Source organism: Squalius cephalus, assembly GCF_949319135.1.
Source record: "Squalius cephalus genome assembly, chromosome: 13".
NCBI lineage: Eukaryota > Metazoa > Chordata > Actinopteri > Cypriniformes > Leuciscidae > Squalius > Squalius cephalus.
Window position 1 is genome coordinate 10,492,932 of NC_137134.1, and position 20,730 is coordinate 10,513,661.

Here is a 20,730-nt window from a genome sequence, read left to right on the forward strand (position 1 = left end):
GAAAAATTGAAAATTGTATAAAAACTGACAAATAAATAGCTGTACTTAATGTAATTCATGCTAAAAATGTATTTAATTAAAAAAAAAACACAAATAACACTGGTTATTAATTTTTTTATAAGGCTAGTTAAATATAACAACACAACAATAAAAAACCTTTAATTAGACAATATATTATTCAGAAATGTTTAATACTGGTTATTTAAGTCAGGTTTATAAATATAGCTGAATATAACAATAAATCAATATTTTTAAATGCAACATTTAAATTGCTTTTCTTTATGCTTTTACCAAAAAATAAATAAATAAAATAAAATGGAAAGTTCACACATTAAGTTTTAACTGAATTTAATATATCTAGTTCTAAAACATATAAATATGTCCATTTAATCACATTACTTTTTATTTCTGAATTAAAGAAGTGATAATTGGTTCCTTCATTTTATCTTATTAACAACTTATATTATTTTATTTTGTTAAATATTTTTCACACACAAATGAAACGTTTTAATATAACGGAGTGCTTGTGGCTCCTTGTGACAATACATCTGTATTCAATATCAATTCCAGAAGCTGCACAGTGGAGCCGTACAGGGAATAATACGTGGGAATACACTGAGGATGATAATAAAGTGTGTTTCCAGTGGATGAAGTGAATCGACTGCGCTGTAATCAGATCATAGGAAACTGAGCTCACTTCCTGATCACATAGACTAATGGAGACTGTGGCACCAGAGACGCCTATCTATCTATCTATCTATCTATCTATCTATCTATCTATCTATCTATCTATCTATCTATCTATCTATCTAATGTCTATCTATCTATCTATCTATCTATCTATCTATCTATCTATCTATCTATCTATCTATCTATCTATCTATCCATCTATCTATCCATCTAATGTCTATCTATCTATCTATCTATCTATCTATCTATCTATCTATCTATATGTCTGTCTGTCTATATGTCTGTCTATCTATCTATCTGTCTATCTATTTTAAATCAAATCGAATAAATGGTTTATTTACGTTTCTTTTTTAATTAATACATTGATCATATTTTCTTTTTAATTGGAGTCACTTTAGTGATGTATAATAACTTAACATAATAACTTTTCATAATAATAATGGATGGATGGAAAAATATATATCAAAATATTTTAACAAATACATGAATTAAAATATATAATTTGTATTACATTAAAATCAGATAAATTAGTTTATTTACAAGTTTATTTCGAATTAATACATTGTTAATTGCTTTTTTTAAATTAGGGCGACTTGAATTGTACAACTCTACACAGTTACTCTAATAATTAATTTATATATAAATACATAAACATTTAATTATTATAAAATAAAAGTGGTTTATCAAACAAAGTGGTTTATTCATTTATATATGTTTTGAATGAATGAATTGATAATTAATTCACATCAAATAAACATTTTGTGTCTATTTGATGTTCAAATATTCATCTATTCTCCACGCAGTGAAATATTGAAATGCTGGCGCGATGGCATCATTGGAAAATTAAGTGAAGCCCTAATGACTGTGTGAGTGCCAGCAAACTCTGAATGTTATTTTTGAGATCTAAATTAGATGATTTCAAGCCAGTTCTCCTTGCTGAGAATTCTCCACTTGCCACATCCGATCCACAGGAACCAGTCATCATGCATATCAAACACACACATCAAGAGGAAAACTCAGATCAAAATATCTCCATGCTACTTCTGCTGTTAGCACAGGAATTAAGTCTTCGGTTTCTAGGTCGGGATACAGGCTTTGTGAGGGAACATGCATTTGTGTCATTACATCTATAATATGTATATTCAATTCTATAGTCTAAAGGCTGAGTTCAACAGAGCTGAAAGAGTAGTGTGAAAGCATGTAAAATCGCAGTGACTCATTTCAATTTATTCAAAATTTGTATTGCTGTTTTGTTATTCATGCAGCTAAAATGAACAATGTGAAGTTTAGGCATTGGAATTACTGATGTAGAAAACAGAAATAAATGAATTCAGGAACACAGTCTCAGTCTAGCCAGATATACATGAATCTAGCCACACTATGCAACACTTATTTTAAAGGTAGAGTAGGCAATTTTGGAGAGGCTAGCATTAGCAAGCTAGCTTTAAAAGCATAAGATCCCCCCCCCCCCCCCCCCAGCCTTCAGAGCGTCTTCAAAGCCACACTTCCTTAAAAACACATGAACGACACATCAGATTCTGCAAAGCGTCACGAGAGACGGCGTTAAATTACCTCGTGTCTCAAAGCACATTACATTACAATAATAAAGAACGTAAACAATGTACAGAGCTCTTGTTCGTACCACCTGACTCCTGCAGATTCATTCTGGGGTTGATAGTGTTGACACAGAAACGCATAAATCCGAGTCTGAGGACGTGAACAACTCCGGGTAGAACTCAGCATAAAGGGTCGTTCACACCAAGAACGATAACTATAGCGATAATTATATTTGCGTCCACACCAACGAACGATAACGGTCTGTCTATTCTAAGCTCGCACGCTGACGTTTCAAAGTGTGTCATTGAACATGTTTTTGCTTTTCCTGTTGCATTTACACGGCTTTAACCAGCAGATGTCCTCAGCGTGCTATGTTTTGAGTAAAGGCCCTTGCATACTGAGTCCGAAATTCGCATCCGAAATGTTCGCACGTTAAAAGATAAATATGACCTCACGTTATGTAAATCACGCCTCCGAAACTTTTGTCCGTCATAAAAACATTCGGATCAGGTTCGATTTTCTGCGTTTTTCGCATCCGTAGCAAGCATTTTGAATGGTGTTTTGACAATTCAGAGCCACCGTATCACGAATACGGAAAAACGCATACGAAAATTTCGGAATCAGTGTGCAAGGACCTTAAAGCTAGTGTAATCGATCTAATAATCTAACAGTGAATTTAGCTGACGTATTTAATATAGTGGAAAAAAAACAACGACTAGTCTTTTCACCGCAACTTCGAAACGAGCGCTGGATACTAAATACTTCTCACCATTTATTCCGAGGCTATGAAGGCGATTGTTTTTCATATCCATTTTCTTGAAAAGGGGCTTGACTTGTCAAACAGTGATGGATTTTTCTGGACCCCGGCGATTAACTTCTCCGCAATGTCGTCTGCCATTTTAAATGCGTGAGCCCTTAAATTAGTATGGATTCTGATTGGCTGTCAGTGTTTTATCGTTCAACAGCTGGAAAAAAATCATTCCGAAAGTGATCCCAACAGTGTCGTTTCTCATCATTATCGTTATAGCTGTGGTGTGAACTCTGCTATTCTTTAATATTGAGAACGATTTTTAGAACTAAATCGTTATCGTTATCTTTATCGCTATCGTCCTTGGTGTGAACAAGCCTTAAGCTTAAACTTTAAGCTTAACTTAACCTTGTTTTGGTTCAGGAGGAACTGTAAAATGCGGCTGCTGTTTGTTTGCGGCGCTCTGTGACTGACGTCTGTCTAGGTGGGACATTGTATGCGGACCGAATGCAATGATTGGACGAACATTTTTTGGACTTCCACTGAAAATATATATTTTCATGTTTTAATATTTACACCACTTCTATTATTGATGGACTATTATTGAGTTTCAACCAAAAAAAATAATAAATAATAATAATAACAATAATAATAATAATAATAAACTGACTACCCTACCTTTAAAAAAGTAACTTTTACTTATTATTTTACAAGACACAAAATAAATAAATAAATAAATAACTTTTTTTTTTGTTTTACAACCAATGTCTCATTACATAAACCTTCCTAATTCCTATTGTAAATAACAAACTAGCTAAATAAATATTTGTAATTTATTTAATTGTACTTTAATTGAACTATTAATTGAACTAATGAATGAATAAATAAATAAATAAATAAACCTTGATAATTCTAAATATTGTAAATAACTAACTAGCTTAATTTTTTTTAAATGTATCTAATTTGACTTATTTTTAAAACTAATATTTATTGATTGATTGAATAAATGAATGAATAAATAAATGTTTCATTTTTTATTTAAGTTTTTACAACCCATAAAGCAATATTATTTATAAATAAAAAAAATATTTATAAAAATAAATGAATACATCAAATAAAATAGATTTGAACCTATTTATTTTCACAACACAATTCATTACAAAAAACTTGCTAATTCATTTAGTAAATAAATAAATATTATATTATATTATTCAATCATATTACATTAAACCTTGCTAATCAGTTGTTTATGGAATCTGTGCAATTTGACACAGACATGAATTTCTGATCTGGCATGTATGTGCACATAAATGAGTGTGACGACACATTCCAGCACATGTGCTTCAGATGTTCACATTGACGTGTGTTCGCCCCGAGGGAACGGCTCTGCCCAGGACAACCAATCACGACGCTGGAAGGCGCCGACCCACTTCCCCGACGGAGACGCTATTGTCCTCTGGCAGCAGTGACACGTATTCATTAAACTCTTCTATAACATCAGCAGCGCTATTATTTCCCAGCGATTGTTTAAAGCCTATTGTGTAGCGATCGCGAGCTCATGCCGCACACGGTAATAACAGTGTGTAAAGGCTCATAGGCTTTCAGGTTGCCGAATGATCCTTATGAAACATGTTTAGAGAGTGGATTTGAGTTAAAGAAACACACAAGGGCTTCTGAACATGAAATGAACTGCTGGGGATCGCTGGAAAAATGCAATTAATAAGTTCAAATATTGAAGGCACCTTCAAAGCTGAATAATTAATCTGCGTTTGAATAGAGACAAGCAGCTGTCGTGCATTTTAATCAATCACGAAAAGAACATGAATATTTTGTGAGATAATGGCAGATAGTGACTGGCAGCATCTATTTTGAAACTAAGAGTTGGTGGTGTTTTGATGGAGAACTTGTGTCGCTTCCAAAGGATCATCAGTTTCTGAAAGCTTTCTTCTAAAGTAACGCATATCAAGGAACCGAGTCAGTCCAGTCTGTTCCTGCAACACCGAACGCATTGACAGATCAGAGAAAGCAACAAACCTTGACATCAAACCTTTTGTCAAAATTTGAGACGCATAATTTAATTGCATTTATTTGCATTATTATTAACTTAATGTGAATAATTATGAAAAAACAATCTAAGAAACAGCAAAAGCTACAAGTTGGTGCGCAAGACAAATACCTGCACAATTACTAATATAGTTTATTTTTTCAATGACAGCAACAACAACAACATATGATAAATAATAATAATAATAATAATACATTGTATAATAATTATTATTTTTAGTTTTTTAACAACAATAAAACGGTTTTGTATTATTTTTTTATTATATACTATTTCAAAATATGTAATTATTTTTTGTTAAATATTTTATTTTATTATATTTAATAATAATAATAATAATAATAATAATAATAATGTGTTTCATTTTATTATTATCATAACAATATTTAATTTTATTGATTTTATTGATTTTTTTACATTTCATTATATTTTATTATTATTTTAAAATTATTATTTATTGTTTTTAACAACAATGACACTAATATTTGTTATTGCTGTGGTTCAAATAAAATAAAAAATAATTGTATATAATAATAATTGTAAATATAATAATTTAATTAATGAGGTGTATGAATAGTTTGAAAATCTAACTCAACAACAACAACAACAACAACAACAACAACGTTTTATTTAAAAAAATTATTTTGAATATTATTTTATTTTTATTTTTTCGTTCTATTTATTATCATTTATTTAATCAACAAAAACAACAACAAAATCAAAATCAACAACAACAACAACACTGTTTTATTTAAAAAAATATCATAAAAACATTTTATTTTGAATATTATTTTATTTTTATTTTTTCGTTCTATTTATTATCATTTATTTCATAATAATGATAATACCATTCCTTATTTGTTCATGTTCCATTATATTGCACTATTTATTTTCTTCTAAACAACAACAACAGAAATTAAATACTTTTCTACTAATTCAATGAAAGAGTTGTATGAATTATTTTAACAATATAACAACAACGACAACATTGTGTTCTATTTAATTTTTATCATACAAATTTTATTATAAATATTTTATCATCATTTATTTTGTTATATTTTATTTTCCTTTTAAACAACAGTAGCCACAACAACAATTTTATAATTATTATTTGTTGATTCTATTATTATTATTAATAAAGTTGTATTTTATTATTATTTTCTATTTTCCACTTTTTTTGTCTATGCTATGTGGTGCAACCCAAAACACCATGAAATATTTGCAGCGCTGGTATGGATGTAACTGCTATCTCCCAAAGAGATACACACACACACACAATTAGGGGACAAACATTTTGCATACCTTAAAGTCAATATCAAATATGTGCCGTTACAGAATAAATTGGTTTGCAAATGGTGTTTTACAAAACTTCAATCATCTGGAAAGTTCTTGCAACTAACAAAATAAAAAAAAAACAGTTGTGTACAGTATGTTTCTCTTTTCAGGCTTGACCAGGCATGATATAATTTTGGACCAAACTCGTGGCCCACTCCAGGGTCAGACAGCTTTTGAGAGGGAGGCAGAGGCACCATTAGCAGCCTGTCAAAACCATGAGGAGTGGGTGGAGAGAGAGAGAGAGAGAGAGAGAGAGAGAGAGAGAGAGAGAGAGAGAGAGAGAGAGAGAGAGAGAGAGAGAGAGAGAGAGAGAGAGAGACAGCTCTGTGGGTGCTGTGTGAAGAATCATTTGGCCAGCTTTCCTCGACTGTTGCCATTTATATAACGTGATGAATTGCGTCGTGTTTTTCAAGATTTGAAATCTCTATTAGTGAAACTTATAACCTGTGATATTATTAATCATTTTAATAATTACAGGGATGAGTTAGCAATTAAAACATCATGTCACAGTCCTTAAAGAACCGTTTAGTTATGTAAAAGAAAAAATAATCAGGCTGGACACTGAAAAAGAAAATCTGTTTTAATCACTTTTTCAGTAAGAAAATGACATAAATAAATCTAAATGTCCTAAAACAAGAGAAGCCAAAGGACCATTTGAAATTAAAGCTAGTAATGAACGAACGAACAAACACTATTTTGACATTTAGCATAAAGAACAGAATAAAGAAAATAAACTGTAAATGTATTATGAGTGTTGTTTCGACTTATTAAAGTTTTGAAATTAGATTTTTTTCACAATAAATATCACAATAAAACACCTTGGCTCAAGAATATGCATAATGCAAGAAATGTTTACAAAATTGGTCGATTTTGTCTGTTGGAAATGTAAGATTATTATTGAGTGATCAACCGATTTCATAATTATAATTAAACAAATTAGCTAAACTGCATTCACATATAGGGCTGTGAAACGATTAATCGCGATTAATCGCATCTAAAATAAAAGTTTGTGTTTACATAATATATGTGTGTGTACGGTGTATAATTATATTGCATATAAATACACACACATGCATGCATATATTTAAGATTTTTTTTATATATATTTACATATATATAAAATGTATATTTATACATAACATAAATTATACATAAATATATATATATACAGTATAAACATGCAAATATTTCTTAAATATATGACATGCATGTGTATTTATATATATATATATATATATATATATATATATATATATATATATATATATATATATATATATATATATATATACACAGCACCAACACATATATTATGTAAACACAAACATTTATTTTGGACTCGATTAATCGCGATTAATCGTTTCTTAGCCCTATATTATATGTACATTAACCATTTACTGCAAAAAAAAAAAAAAAAAAAAAAATATATATAGAAAAAAAAGTCCTGAATTCAAACAATATATTATGTGACAAGGTTTTCCGATAAAAAACTGAATAAGAAATTGAATGAGAAAATGTTAAATTATTTTTTTTTATTTAATTGAATTTTAAATAGGCGGAGCAAGTTATGAAATGTATGGGACATTTTTTATTTGTATAAGACCATGTGCATCAACATAGTAAACAGAGTCCATTTGGATTTTACGTCGATTTTAATTAAACTTTCTATTAAATGAAATAGAAATGGTGAAAACGAAGCATATTTAACCTCAAAAAGCACTGCATTGATTTGTGGGTTTTGTTAGGGATGTAAAGACCTGCAGTGGGAAAGAATGATAAAAAGCGAAAGATTAACTCGCTCAAAAAACTGCCGTCTAGACTCGGCCAAAAGCTCTCAGAGGGAATAAGGGATGAGAACGCTGGAAAAGAAATGGTTCTGCCTCCTCAGCATGGGGTCTCTCATGAGAGCGCTCTCCCTCGGGACGAACACGAGCAACGTTCTAGCGCTTTCTGCAGATCAAGGCTCCGAAATCACACACACACAGCCATGATAACCCGTGGTGTTTTCAGGGATGATGACGCAACATGACTCTTTCAGGTGAACCAAAAAAAATGGTAAAGCTGAGTAATACTGTGCGGGGCTGACCATCCTAATTAACGGTTGTGTTGTTGTTTCTTTCAGCATTCAGAAGAATAAAAGAGTAAAACATGACCTTATTGATATGCTGCTTCAAGCAGAAACATCGTTTCAAAGCGATCTTTCTTAGTGGCCTACAAACGCTCCTCTAATTTAATTAATGAGGTGCATGAATTACTTTTTAAACACCCCCATTGGAGAAATTGTTCTGTGGCCTTATTTCTCTTAAGGTTGGCACGACGAAACTGCGTAGGAAAAGCAAAACAAGCCTCCATTATAATAGAAGATAGAGTCTCAGTTTATTCCAGCCACTGAAACTGGACTTCCCTCAAGGGTGTTTCCAGCTCATTCGCTGGAAATCAATCCCTCTTCCTGTTCCTGACAAGCACTTTTTTTTTGTTTGTTTTTTGCCAACTTGTATCGAGTTCCTTAAGTTTTGCTCACTTGTCAGAAAAGTTAAAGGAGCCCGAGTCTCAAAAAGCCGCATGACTCGCGATCCGTAAACACAAAAGTAAACCAGGCTCGTTGGAGATTTCAGCAAAATTATGTAACTGTTTCTTGCACATTTCGTGACAAAATAGAACATACATGCAACATAAATATACATTATCCTTATGAAAATACCTTAGACGGCTTGAAGAACACAGATAAACCATATACTGTCGCAATGGTGAGTAACATGTTTAATCAGTCAAAATGACTTTAAAGGCCCCCTGAAATCAAAAGTTTTCGTTTTTTAGCTTTTAGTATGAATATATTAGCCTTAAGGTTATGGATAAGCTGGTGTGTTCAAAAACAATGACAAAATTTGCATGTAGGAGATATAAGCATTCAAAACTTACAGACTGCAACTTCCGCTCAAATGGATCATTTTTATTGAACTTCAGGTTCTCATCACATCTTCTGTCCAATCAAATGCTCTCTAGAATCTAAAGCTCCGCCCCCTATGCTATAAACACCACCTGGCCAAAGCGACCGTTGTTGACACGTCACGGAGCACTATGGGATGGAGATGTGTGTTCGGTTGCTCAAACGCTTGAGTTTTATTACGTTTTCCAACTGTGCGTTGGTTAAGAATGAAATGGCTAGTATTTATTCACACCTCTACTGTTGAATCCGACGTATCATCAGTGCTCGAATTCGCTTCCATGGTGCTGTGAAGTACGACTTGCAGTCTGTGAGGTAAACGAAACGCTATTGGCTATTTGAAAAGGGGGAGGAGCCATTCAATACGTCCCGCTTTAGCTTCCTGTTTCAGTGGATATTACGTCAACGCATCAAACAAAGCTGTGCGTTCCAAGGTACTTCAGTGGGCCGTTAAGATACAGCGATAGCTAGATGTCTTTGTCCATATTCGGGATTTCCTGGAACGTCATAAGTTTTATTAATCCTATGAGTCTCACTTGCAGAGTTTCTGCGCGAAGGTGTTGAGTATGAATGAAAACTAAATTACATGTGAGAGTTTAGCGCTCTGTAATGCTCACATCACCCTATTTTCGAAAAATTGAAAAAAAAAAATACTGTTCTCTAAAGATATTTGATGTAAGCATATGATAATCCATAAATTTTTATCCGAATGGGCACACTTTTGGACTAAAAGCCCAAGGGGGCGTCAGCAGTTAGCAGGTTAATGTAACATTTCCCGTTTCAGGACTAGCAAAATTATGGCAACTTATGCTGCGTTCACACCAAACGCGAATATGCGTCTAAATTCGCGCCTGCCGCGTCTAGTTATACGCGTGACCACTTTGTGTGCATTCGCGCGTCAAGATCGAAATTGACGCGCGTAAAATCAAAAGTTTGAAGCGAAATTTACGCGCGTCAAAGGCGAAATTTTCGAAACCTGTTGGCGGCCATCTTTTTTTTTGTTGTTTATTTAGCATTAGCATTAGCATTAATCGAGAGAATCACCGCTCGTATATGCTCTGGAGAGCAGAAACAGCTGCGTAGGGGACATCGTCGCTGTACTCGGGTCCACCCTCCGGAGGGTTTCAGGAGTTTCACAATTTGCTCCAGGAGGTAGGTTTGGTGGACCTAACGGTGAGGACGCTGACGAGGACAGCGTAGGCCGTATAAGCCTCGGCCTCGAGTGGTCGCTGCCTGACGAGCCTGCGCTGTACAGCCCGGCGCGAGGTTCACCCTCGCCCGCACCTAATCTGTGATTTACTTTTGTTTTGATAATAAATGGAGCTGCAGCCTTCAAAAGTGAAACCTGCCCTGTGACTTTTTTTTTTTTTTTATACACTAAATTGTGTTTGTTGTCTTTACATTAGATTAATAATGTTTCATATAATCTAGAATAGATATGGAATAAATAGCATTAAATACAAAATGAGTATCTCTCATATATTGAAATCGAGTTTTATGTTTTTATTTGCTTTATTGTGCATTTTAGTCATATTACAAAATAATTTATTGAGGCCAAACATAAAATAACATTATAAACTGTCACTTCACCACGTGACAGCAGCATGCAAGCAGGCTCCTGATTGGTTAACGCGGCGCGAATTGACGCAGAAGTTCAAATTTTTCAACTCGGGCGGCAGACGCGAATTCGCGTCAAACGCGTGAATGCACAAATACCACTAATAAAATCATTTGCGCTTAACGCGCCAGACGCTCAATTCGCGTCATTCGCGCGAATGAGGCAAATTCGCGTCTACCGCGCCGCGCTAAACGCCTCATTCGCGCCGCAGGAATTTTTTACACGCGTAACGCGTCTTTGCATTGACTTAACATTGAAATCACTCGCGCCTGATGCGCTATTCGCGTCCGGTGTGAACGCACCATTACTCTCTGTAGAGTGGCCAAATCTGTAGGATAATGGAGGTGGGTGAACAGGTTAGTGGGTTTGCCCTCTTTTGCACTCACTGTTGTTCGGCAAGTCCTGCAGACTGGGGTGTCTAACGAGTCATTTTCGCAGAATCCCAAAAACGTCCACATTGATGGTCGAATTTTCTAGTAGTCAGATCCGACGACATGCTTTTACAGCTGGGCATTGTGTCTGGTTGTGTTGTATGACACTTAACAACTAGCATTAAGATGCAATACCGCCACCTACTGTACGTTTGGGGATGTAAACCAGATACTGGTACTGGATTATTTATGACTATTTATGTTCTGTTTTAATATTACGTTTATCGTCAATACCGGTATATCGCGACTCGCCGACCCTAAACATACCCCATATTGTTAACAAAAGCAAAGTGAGATAAAAACACATTTCCTGAAGCAGTTACACAAGTCTTTGAGCTCTTTTATCATGACTCGCATGGTACCAAGCAAGTTTACTACGTCAGAAAAGTCAGCAAACAATATTCTGCCCCAGTACTCATAATTTGTCTGTAAAGGAATAAAAGTTGTTGGTGCTTTACAACCACTAGTGTTTGTTTCAGCTGGAAACTGCAGTGAATTTTACCTATAGGTACACTTTTGGAGAAAAAATATGAATGTAGAAGCACAAAAATCTTAAAATCTGTCTGTAAAATCCATTTAAAACTGTGATATTCAGCTGATAAGTTCGTCTTGGACAGAGAGAGTTAGTTAGGCCATCCTCTACCTTGAAAACGCTATGACTTGAGATGTCTTAGAACATAGCTGAAGCGAAGAGATCTTTTACATGAATACTTCATCAAGGTCTCTTGTCCTTATCTCGTCTTTCGGCGCTTTCACAGAAAGACAGTTCTGTGTGCCATTTTGAACGAGTGTGTAAAAAAAAGTGGCCAATGTAGGCGGTATTTGCACAGGCTTTCATAAACCTTGAAACTTTAAAACTGATGGCTTACTTTAAACCTCCTGTTTTTCACTGTTCCTTGTGAATAATTTCAAATGTAAGCCTCTTCAGTGTAAAAGTTTGAGTGGTGGAAGGATACTACCTTTGAATTCACAAACAAACATATAATGACATATTTCCCACCTGATTTGCTTGCCCTCTCTCAGGTCATACAGAGAGAAGAAGATGTCTGTGTCCTCGCCGATGGTGTTGTACGTGAAGCTCTTTAGGTTGACAAAGAGATGGTGCGGCACGGGCATTCGACACGAATCCCCGTGTCTTTGTTTTCCACCATCCTGAAAGCACAAGAGTGAACAACACATTTACATTTTGCTGTACATTGTAACAAATTAGTGCTTAGATAGCAGTGTTGCAAACCTGTGGCCTGTTTTACTGACCTACATTTGAACTAGTGCTTTATACATGACTGTAAAAGGTCTTTTAGCATGACCAAAACGAGGTGTTTAGCTCCACAAACCATTTCATGTCACATTTTAGCCCATGGTGAAGCGTGACCTACAAAAAGTCCAGCGCACGTTAACGACTCTAAGCATTTCTGACAAGCCCTCGGATGGTGCTGAGGATGACAAATATACCTGGGATGTGCTTTGCTGGACGCTGTGTCTGCTGGACAGGTGCTGTCAACCGAGAGAAAGAGAGAAAGACAACTTAAATCCAGATGATATTTACAGTATACTGGACAAAGCATGCTGACTGCAGTTAGACATACTGACTCAGTACCTGCATAACAGGAACTAACATCATTAAAACAAAACAAAAAACTGTCTATTATAACGAATGTGACTCAAACTGAAACATAATGTGCAAACTAAGTATATACTGTACACTTGCTTGCACTGAAACCTCTTAAATAATCTTCAAACATAAAAAAATTACCCATTAATATGAATATTTAGGAGTTGCTTTGAGATTGACGTATCAAAGGGAACAAAATGTCATCTTTCATCTGCAATTGACCATTCGCGGGGAGTTTGATTGACAGGCGATCTGACCAATCATAATCCGCCATCCGCCGAATCCGCCATTTTTGTCCGACAAAGCAGTCGGCGGGAGAATTAGTAGATTAACATTGGAGGATTTGAATTTGAAAAACGGTGTGCACTGACGTCTTTCCGCGGTTAAAACAACATTCCTTCTGATGTTCATTCACGTTTATTTGATGCTATAAATTAACTAGAAGGAAGAGGTTTATCTGAGGCTCTACAGCGATCTGTCAGACACATTAAAGAGCCACAAAATGGTATTTATTGTTTAAATCTCTTTAAAAAATGACCAAATTTGAAAGATGAGACTTTGTTTCATATCAAAAGTAACTTGGTCTGTCCTGTCTGTCAGTGCGTTGTCATGTTTCACTGCGTGAGAACATGGTGTGTCGTGAGAGCGGCATGGCTTGTCGTACATAGCAACAGTAACTAAAGGGGGCGGGTCTTTGCGAACAGTCAATTGAGTAAACAAGACACTTGCTTAAGGATTTGAATGTTTTTCCCCACAAGACTATACAGATGTACAGAGCAATATCTACATATGGATTAATCATATTCACAGAGGCATCATCAGCACAAACCCAAGCTGAAAACACATGCTCATAATCACATGGTGAAACGCACACATGCACACATCTTGCCCGGGAGCCTGGGTGACTTATGAGTCTGTATTTCTTAGCTTGCATCTTTCTCTCCAGTGCTTTTGACAGCGTTTAGAATAAATTACACAGCATTCAACACAACCCCCCACTGGTGAATGCATGGTGGGAATGAAGGTATGCAAAACATGCTAGCGTAAGGAGATTAAATAGATCGTGCCTTCCTGTTAAAAAGACAAAGTGCTGTGTTGTTCTGGTTGGAGTGATATTGCTATGTGGTTGCTAAGGTGGAGCTAAGGTGTCGCTAAACACTTTTTCTGTCCAGTTGCTAGGGTGTTCGAGGTGGTTGCTATGGAACTGTTCAGGTGTTCTTGGAAGAGTGACATTACTATGCGGTTGCCAAGGTGTTCTCAGTGGTTGTCAGAACGTTACTGTCCATTCTGGGTGGTTTCTAAGCCATTGCTTGGGTGTTCTGATGTTGCTATGCGGTTAGCATTTTGCTTTACAGTTGCTAGGGTGTTCTGGGTTGTTGGCATGATGCCACTATGCTGTTGCTAAGGTGTTCTGAATGATTGTTATCGCATTGCTAAACAGTTCCTCAAGCATTGCAAGGTGGTTACTAGGCTGCTTAGGGTGGTCGCTATGGTGTTGCCAGGGGGTAGCTATAGTGTTCTGATTGGTTGTATGATGTCGGAAGTAAAGTGTTTCCATGTGATTCCTATGGTGTTCTGGGCCGTTACTAGGGCATTTCTAAGTAGTAGTCAAGTGGTTGTTATTGTTTTTCTGTTCAGTTGCCAAGGTTCATACGGTGTTACTCGGTTGTATCTAGGGTGCTCTGGTTGGTTGCATGATGTTGTGGCTAAAGGGTTGCTAGGCTGTTTTTGACAATTGCTTTGCTGTGATTGCTAGGTTACTTAGCATGGTTGCTAAGATATTACTAGGTGGTAGTCCAGTGTTCCAAATGGTTGCTAGGGCATTGTGAGGTGTTACTGAAGTATTCAGAGCGGTTGCTAGGTATGGAAGCTTGTTTCTGGCAAGGAATAAAACAATTTAAAAGATAATTGCGACTTTTTATCTCATAATTCTTTTCTCAGATTTGTGATATATAAACTCACAATTGAAAGTTATATAAAGTACCAATTCTGATGAAAAAAAAGACGGACTTTTTCTGACTTTATATCTCGCAATTCTGACTTTATAACTCACAGTTGTGACTTTATATATCGCAATTGCTAAAGTTTATATCACGCAATTCTGACTTCATATCTCACAATTGCTACTTTATATCTCGTAATTCTGACTTCCTATCTCACAATTGCTACTTTATATCTCGTAATTCTGACTTTATATCTCACAATTGCTACTTCATATCTCACAATTGCTACTTTATATCTCGCAATTCTGACTTCATATCTCACAATTGCTACTTTATATCTCGTAATTCTGACTTCATATCTCACAATTGCTACTTTATATCTCGCAATTCTGACTTTATAACACAATTGCTACTTTATATCTCGCAATTCTGACTTTATAACTCACAATTGCTACTTTATAACTCACAATTGCTACTTTATATCTCGCAATTCTGACTTCATATCTCACAATTGCTACTTTATATCTTGCAATTCTGACTTTATAACTCACAATTGCTACTTTATATCTCGCAATTCTGACTTTATAACTCACAATTGCTACTTTATATCTCACAATTCTGACTTTATATCTCACAATTGCTACTTTATACCTCGCAATTCTGACTTTATAACTCACAATTGCTACTTTATACCTCGCAATTCTGACTTCATATCTCACAATTGCTACTTTATATCTCGCAATTGCGACTTTATATCTTGCAGTTCTGACTTTATAACTCGCAATTCTGACTATATATTCCGCAATTGCTAAAGGTTATATCAAGAATTCTGACTTTATAACTCGCAATTGTGAGTTTATATTACATAGTTACATAATAAATGTAAACAAGCAAAAAAAGTCAGAATTGTGAGATAAAATGTCGCAATTACTTTTTTTATTCTCTGGCAGAAAAAAAAGCTTTCGTGGCTAGGGCATTGCTATTGATGCTTTCCTTAGTAAACACCACTAATAATTACCTTCACAACCAGCAAAAGAAATCCTCAAAGCTGCATGCCCTTTATATCAAGATAAAAAGTGAGATTTCCTTGAGATAGTGCTTGACAACGAGGGAGTGAAGTAGAGCTTCATTTTCAAACCCAGTGGAGGATTTCAGGCCAAATTGAGAAATGTCTGAAAACAAATATCTTTCCTTCTGTTCTCGCTTTCACCATCAGGGAGGCTAAACGCACGCCTGGCGGGACTCATTAATCTAAAACAGCGCCTTACGGCACTGTGAGCAAGGCTGATTTTACAGCCATGTTACAACATTTCTGTGAGACTTCAGTCCCTGACTAACTTATATCAATATCTATTTTGTTATTTTGTAAAATAAAAACAGTGTTGATAATTTATGCATACCGTGCATTACTATAGGTAAAGGACGCCTGGTGCAAGTGTCTTTTTTAAGGGAACAATGTGTCAAAATGAAACCTGAAACTTGTGCATTACCATCCCTGAATCTTAAAGGAAGTTTAAAACAAGTAAAACAAATACAATAAATTCTAAAAAAAAAAAAAAAAAAGATTGACAATGACAAAAAAAATGACAGAATGAATCTTGAAAGTGAACAGAAAACATTAGATGGACAGTAAATTGTGTGAACAGTGCACGTGTAATTCAGAAGGAGAAAAGCTCGGCTCTTTGATTTAATCTATCTTCTGCTTCCCTGGAGACAATTCAGCAGAAACTTCTAAGAAAGCTAAAGGTCTTGAGTCTCTGCAGCTTCAGTGCTCTCTGTTGCCCGAGGGCAAGTAAAAGTCTTCTTGCATCTATGTCTCTATGTTCTGTTCAGAAGCTTGCTTCTTTCTTCTCCTCTTTCTTTATTTTTGGTATTTGTGTGAAACTCCTCCGCCTCCCACATATCGAGCTATACAAATCTCTCTGTGACCTCAACATTTGGCTAGTGCACTTAAAAACCAAGTCGAGATTCAGCTACTCTACCCGGAGTGCTTGCTTTTCATCTGAATTTATCCCAGAAAGTTAGCTAAACCTCTTAGTCAGGCACTTTGAATAGATCTCATTTCTCTTGACTAGTTCCTCCAACCTCTTTCAATCTTTCTCCAAGTTTATAACTTCCAACGGTTGGAGGAAAAATGCGACCATGGATGTCAAATTATTTTAATATGCTTTTAGAAGTTTCATAACGACTGAAAGAATATTTTACATATGACAAAGAATATTTTAGTATCTCTGATTTATAGTGGCAAAAATGCTGATGGATTTGCGAAATTTGATTCATTTCAACAGTCTGATTCAAAACATTGATTCATTTCAAAGCACTGATTTAGCCTTTTACTTTTCATTTACTTAAAATGTATGTAACTGAATGCTTTAAAAAACATCAAATATTAAATATTAGATTAAATATTAAATATTCAGATTAAATACATAATATAAACATTTATTTGTGTAAATATAATAAATATTAAATAGAAAATGGCAACAATTGCTGTTTGATTCTTCTAATAAAAAACTAATTCACATACTTTTAGAGCAAGTACATGAATATATATATATATATATATATATTTATATATTATAAATATCACAATATTTCTAACAGCTTTACTGGATTATTGTAAAATTTTACAGCCAAAAACATGCAAATCTTTAATCTTAGTTTAGGCTTAAATTAATAAATTATGTTATAGGCATAAATTATATATTGTACAATATGGCATCATGGAAAAAGATCTGTCAGATGAGTGAAATAAAATAAATGTTCTTTCCCCACAAACTGCAGTTAGAAACATATGCTGGTGTCAAAACAGTTCCCAATAAAACGTTGAGGTCTAGAGAATAAAGTGAATTACTGAGGGTAAAGATGCTGTTTTTTTTGTATTTCCAATATTGTCTCTTAGTTCCATAAAGCTGAAAATCAGGCTTTCTGGGAAATTGAATATGCAAATGATTCATTCTGATGAGCCGTCTTGGGAATTTGCCCTCTAATGGAGTGTTTAAAAACAAGTCTGCTTTCTAACTGTTCAGCTCAATCTACAGGTGCGAACTTGGCAACATCTGCACATTATGCCTACATTATGCACATATGCAAAACAGTTGCAGGAATACATTAAAACATTAATTTCTGCACTTGTCTATTCAGATGACTCACATATTAATAAACTCATTTTGAACAACCTGCAGTAATCCAAAGCAACAAAAACACTCAGATTAACATTCATTTGAAATCATAAATGTTGCAAAAACATCTACCAAATGTTGTTTTAACATCCAACTGAGGATATTGTAGCGATTTACTGCTTCAGGGTTGAAAATGCACACATCGGACACACATCTGAATGCAGACAGCGTACTTACCATTTTGTAGAGATCTGAAACGCTGATCTGGTCCGCATCGACCATTTCAAACTCCTTTCTGGGAACCAGATCTAAGCCTAAATGTCTGTTGAACACGGGAAAAGAACAGGACGGAGATTAACTAGATTAATTGAAACTGAAATACTTAGAATGGATAATATTGTGGATAATAAAAGAACAGAAAATCTGTCAAGCTGTTGCGTCCAACTGTTGCGGCGGGCATTTAGCCATACAGTATCTTTTTATATCCATCAGTCGCTACATTGCTACACTAATATCTAAACACAGCGGTGTGATGGAAAACATGACATAAGAACATTTCTAGGCAAGATTTCAACATTACTTTCTCGGTTTGCCCAATCACAGCTGTTAATATTGGGAGGATCGTGTGGTTAAAATGCATAGGAAGCTGCTAGCGCTATGTGCAGCTGTCGTATTGTAGATCTATGGAAACAGGTGTTGTCCTCATAACACAACTAAAGTGATGGCATGTCATACAGTATCCTAATATAACATAAACATGGCTTATCCAGAACTTCTCAGACGTAAATAAAACCCCATTAACTCCCTGAGCAGCCTAAATCACAGACTAGCATTAAGTAAGTGAGTTAGCATCTAAACACATGAAATGTTGAAGATGAATAGTCATATCAAAAGTTTGTTTGAATATCAACTATTTTTCATAGTTTTACATTTGTTTGGATGTTCTAGGTGTTTGATTAATTAATTAATTAAGAAGAAAATGGTCAAACAGAAGTAATGCTAGTAATGCTAACTAGCCACACTGTTAGAGTGTTCTCAGCTCATTGATAGCTGGTTGCTAGGGTGGTTGCTGGGGCATTGATAGGTGGCTCTTGTTTATTTTGCTCTGGCTGTAGTGCTCTCAATCAAAGCATTAGCATTAGCATCGCCCAAGGCCTCTGTCTAGCCAGGGGTATAAATTTCCATCTTTTCTGAATATCTCAATGCAAATTAGCTCTCCAGAGAGACATCTCACATCATTGGCTTGTATCAGAGCATAAATAAATCTATTTGTTGACGACTTTGTATAAACAGACAGTAATAAACTTATTATGTGACAATTAAGTGTTTTTAGCAATGACAAGCTTGATATACTCCACAACTGCAGCGTGAATGCCTCTAATTTGCTACGTCAAGATGTTGCTCAATTTATAAATGTCTTGTTACTGAGGCTGAATTAACTCTCTTGAAGTCTTACACAAAATACTTTAATGTAAGCTATATAACAGTGACACTTGCCGAAAAGTACAAGATCACTTCAAGAGAAAATTGATAACCTTAGAAAGGCATAATGAAAAACATGATTAGATTGTTTGAAAAACACTCGAGACGCTCTTCAACTCACGCTTCAAGTATTTATAGAACATATCGGTAAGTGCTCGCGTCTCAAATCCATTTTATCCCCTTTACTCAATTATATAGTTTGCTGATCTGAAGACCTGGCAGTGATGCACTGCTGAAAGCCCAGAACCACAAAGAGCCTCATCACAGAAGTGAATCTTCAGGTGACATTGAAGACGAGGGATGAGTGGTCGACGTGGGCCTGACTCAGATGCTGATACACCACAATTCCTGGATCATCTGGCCTCTAAAAGATTGTTGGTTTAGATTACCTCTGCTTTCATTCATCGCTATAAGAGGTGAACTCCATGACTTATTGCTTTTATTATGAAATTATTGAATTTTACTTAACACATCATCAATAATGAAGATCACAAAGAATATATATTTTTTTACTTTTATAATAAAACAGTGAAAACCATATACTACTGGTTTAAAGTTATTTAAAGGAATAATTCAGATTTGTAATGTGTTTGAAAGAATGGTGAAACTAGAGGTTAAAGATAACTGAAAAGAACAAACCGGTCCATTAAATAAATCTTACAGTATATTTTAGAGTAAATGTATTTAAAAAAATCAATTATTTTTACACAAGTGTTGTTATATAGTACCTTTATATTGATATATTTTGTAAATATCATTCGTAGCTGACTGAAAGCTCAATTTGAAGTATCAGCAAATGGATATTGGACATAAAACTTTTGAAAATCTCTGAAAAAGATTAAATAATGATGCAAGAACTGTAAATACTGACACTCAAAAGTTGTGAAGAATTGCACAGCTGTGTAGGTTAGAAATGGGGGCGGCATCTGAAGGACAGACACGACCGCCTTTCATTGCAGTGAAAAGTCAATTTACTCTGAATAAAAAAAAAAAAAAAAACTCATCTTCATGTTGTGTTGGTTTGTTTGGCCTCAGTGTTTGCATTTGAAATCTCAAAGTAGTTCACATTTAACCAGGCAGGGAATGACATATGCTACTGTTATCCTCATTTCTTCGCTGTGTTGGGCCAAGTTGTTTTAGGGTGACGAGAAAGGCGCAGCAATCCATCTCTAGTGTTTCAGCTCTG

General features: G+C 34.9%; 1 protein-coding gene across 9 annotated transcripts in view; it reads right to left on the bottom strand.

The window, feature by feature from the left end:
- Positions 1-20,730, bottom strand: part of dock3 (dedicator of cytokinesis 3) — a 189,812-nt gene that overhangs the window by 57,635 nt on the left and 111,447 nt on the right. For all 9 annotated transcript variants that reach the window (XR_013823089.1, XM_079889910.1, XM_079889914.1 and 6 more), the window contains 3 exons: positions 18,300-18,384; positions 12,838-12,879; positions 12,386-12,537 (listed from right to left, as the gene is read on the bottom strand). Coding sequence is in view for 8 of the 9 variants with exons in the window: in XM_079889910.1 (XP_079746036.1) it covers positions 12,386-12,537; positions 12,838-12,879; positions 18,300-18,384 (279 nt within the window). In the remaining variant the exon portion in view is untranslated. The remainder of the gene's footprint in view (positions 1-12,385; positions 12,538-12,837; positions 12,880-18,299; positions 18,385-20,730) is intronic.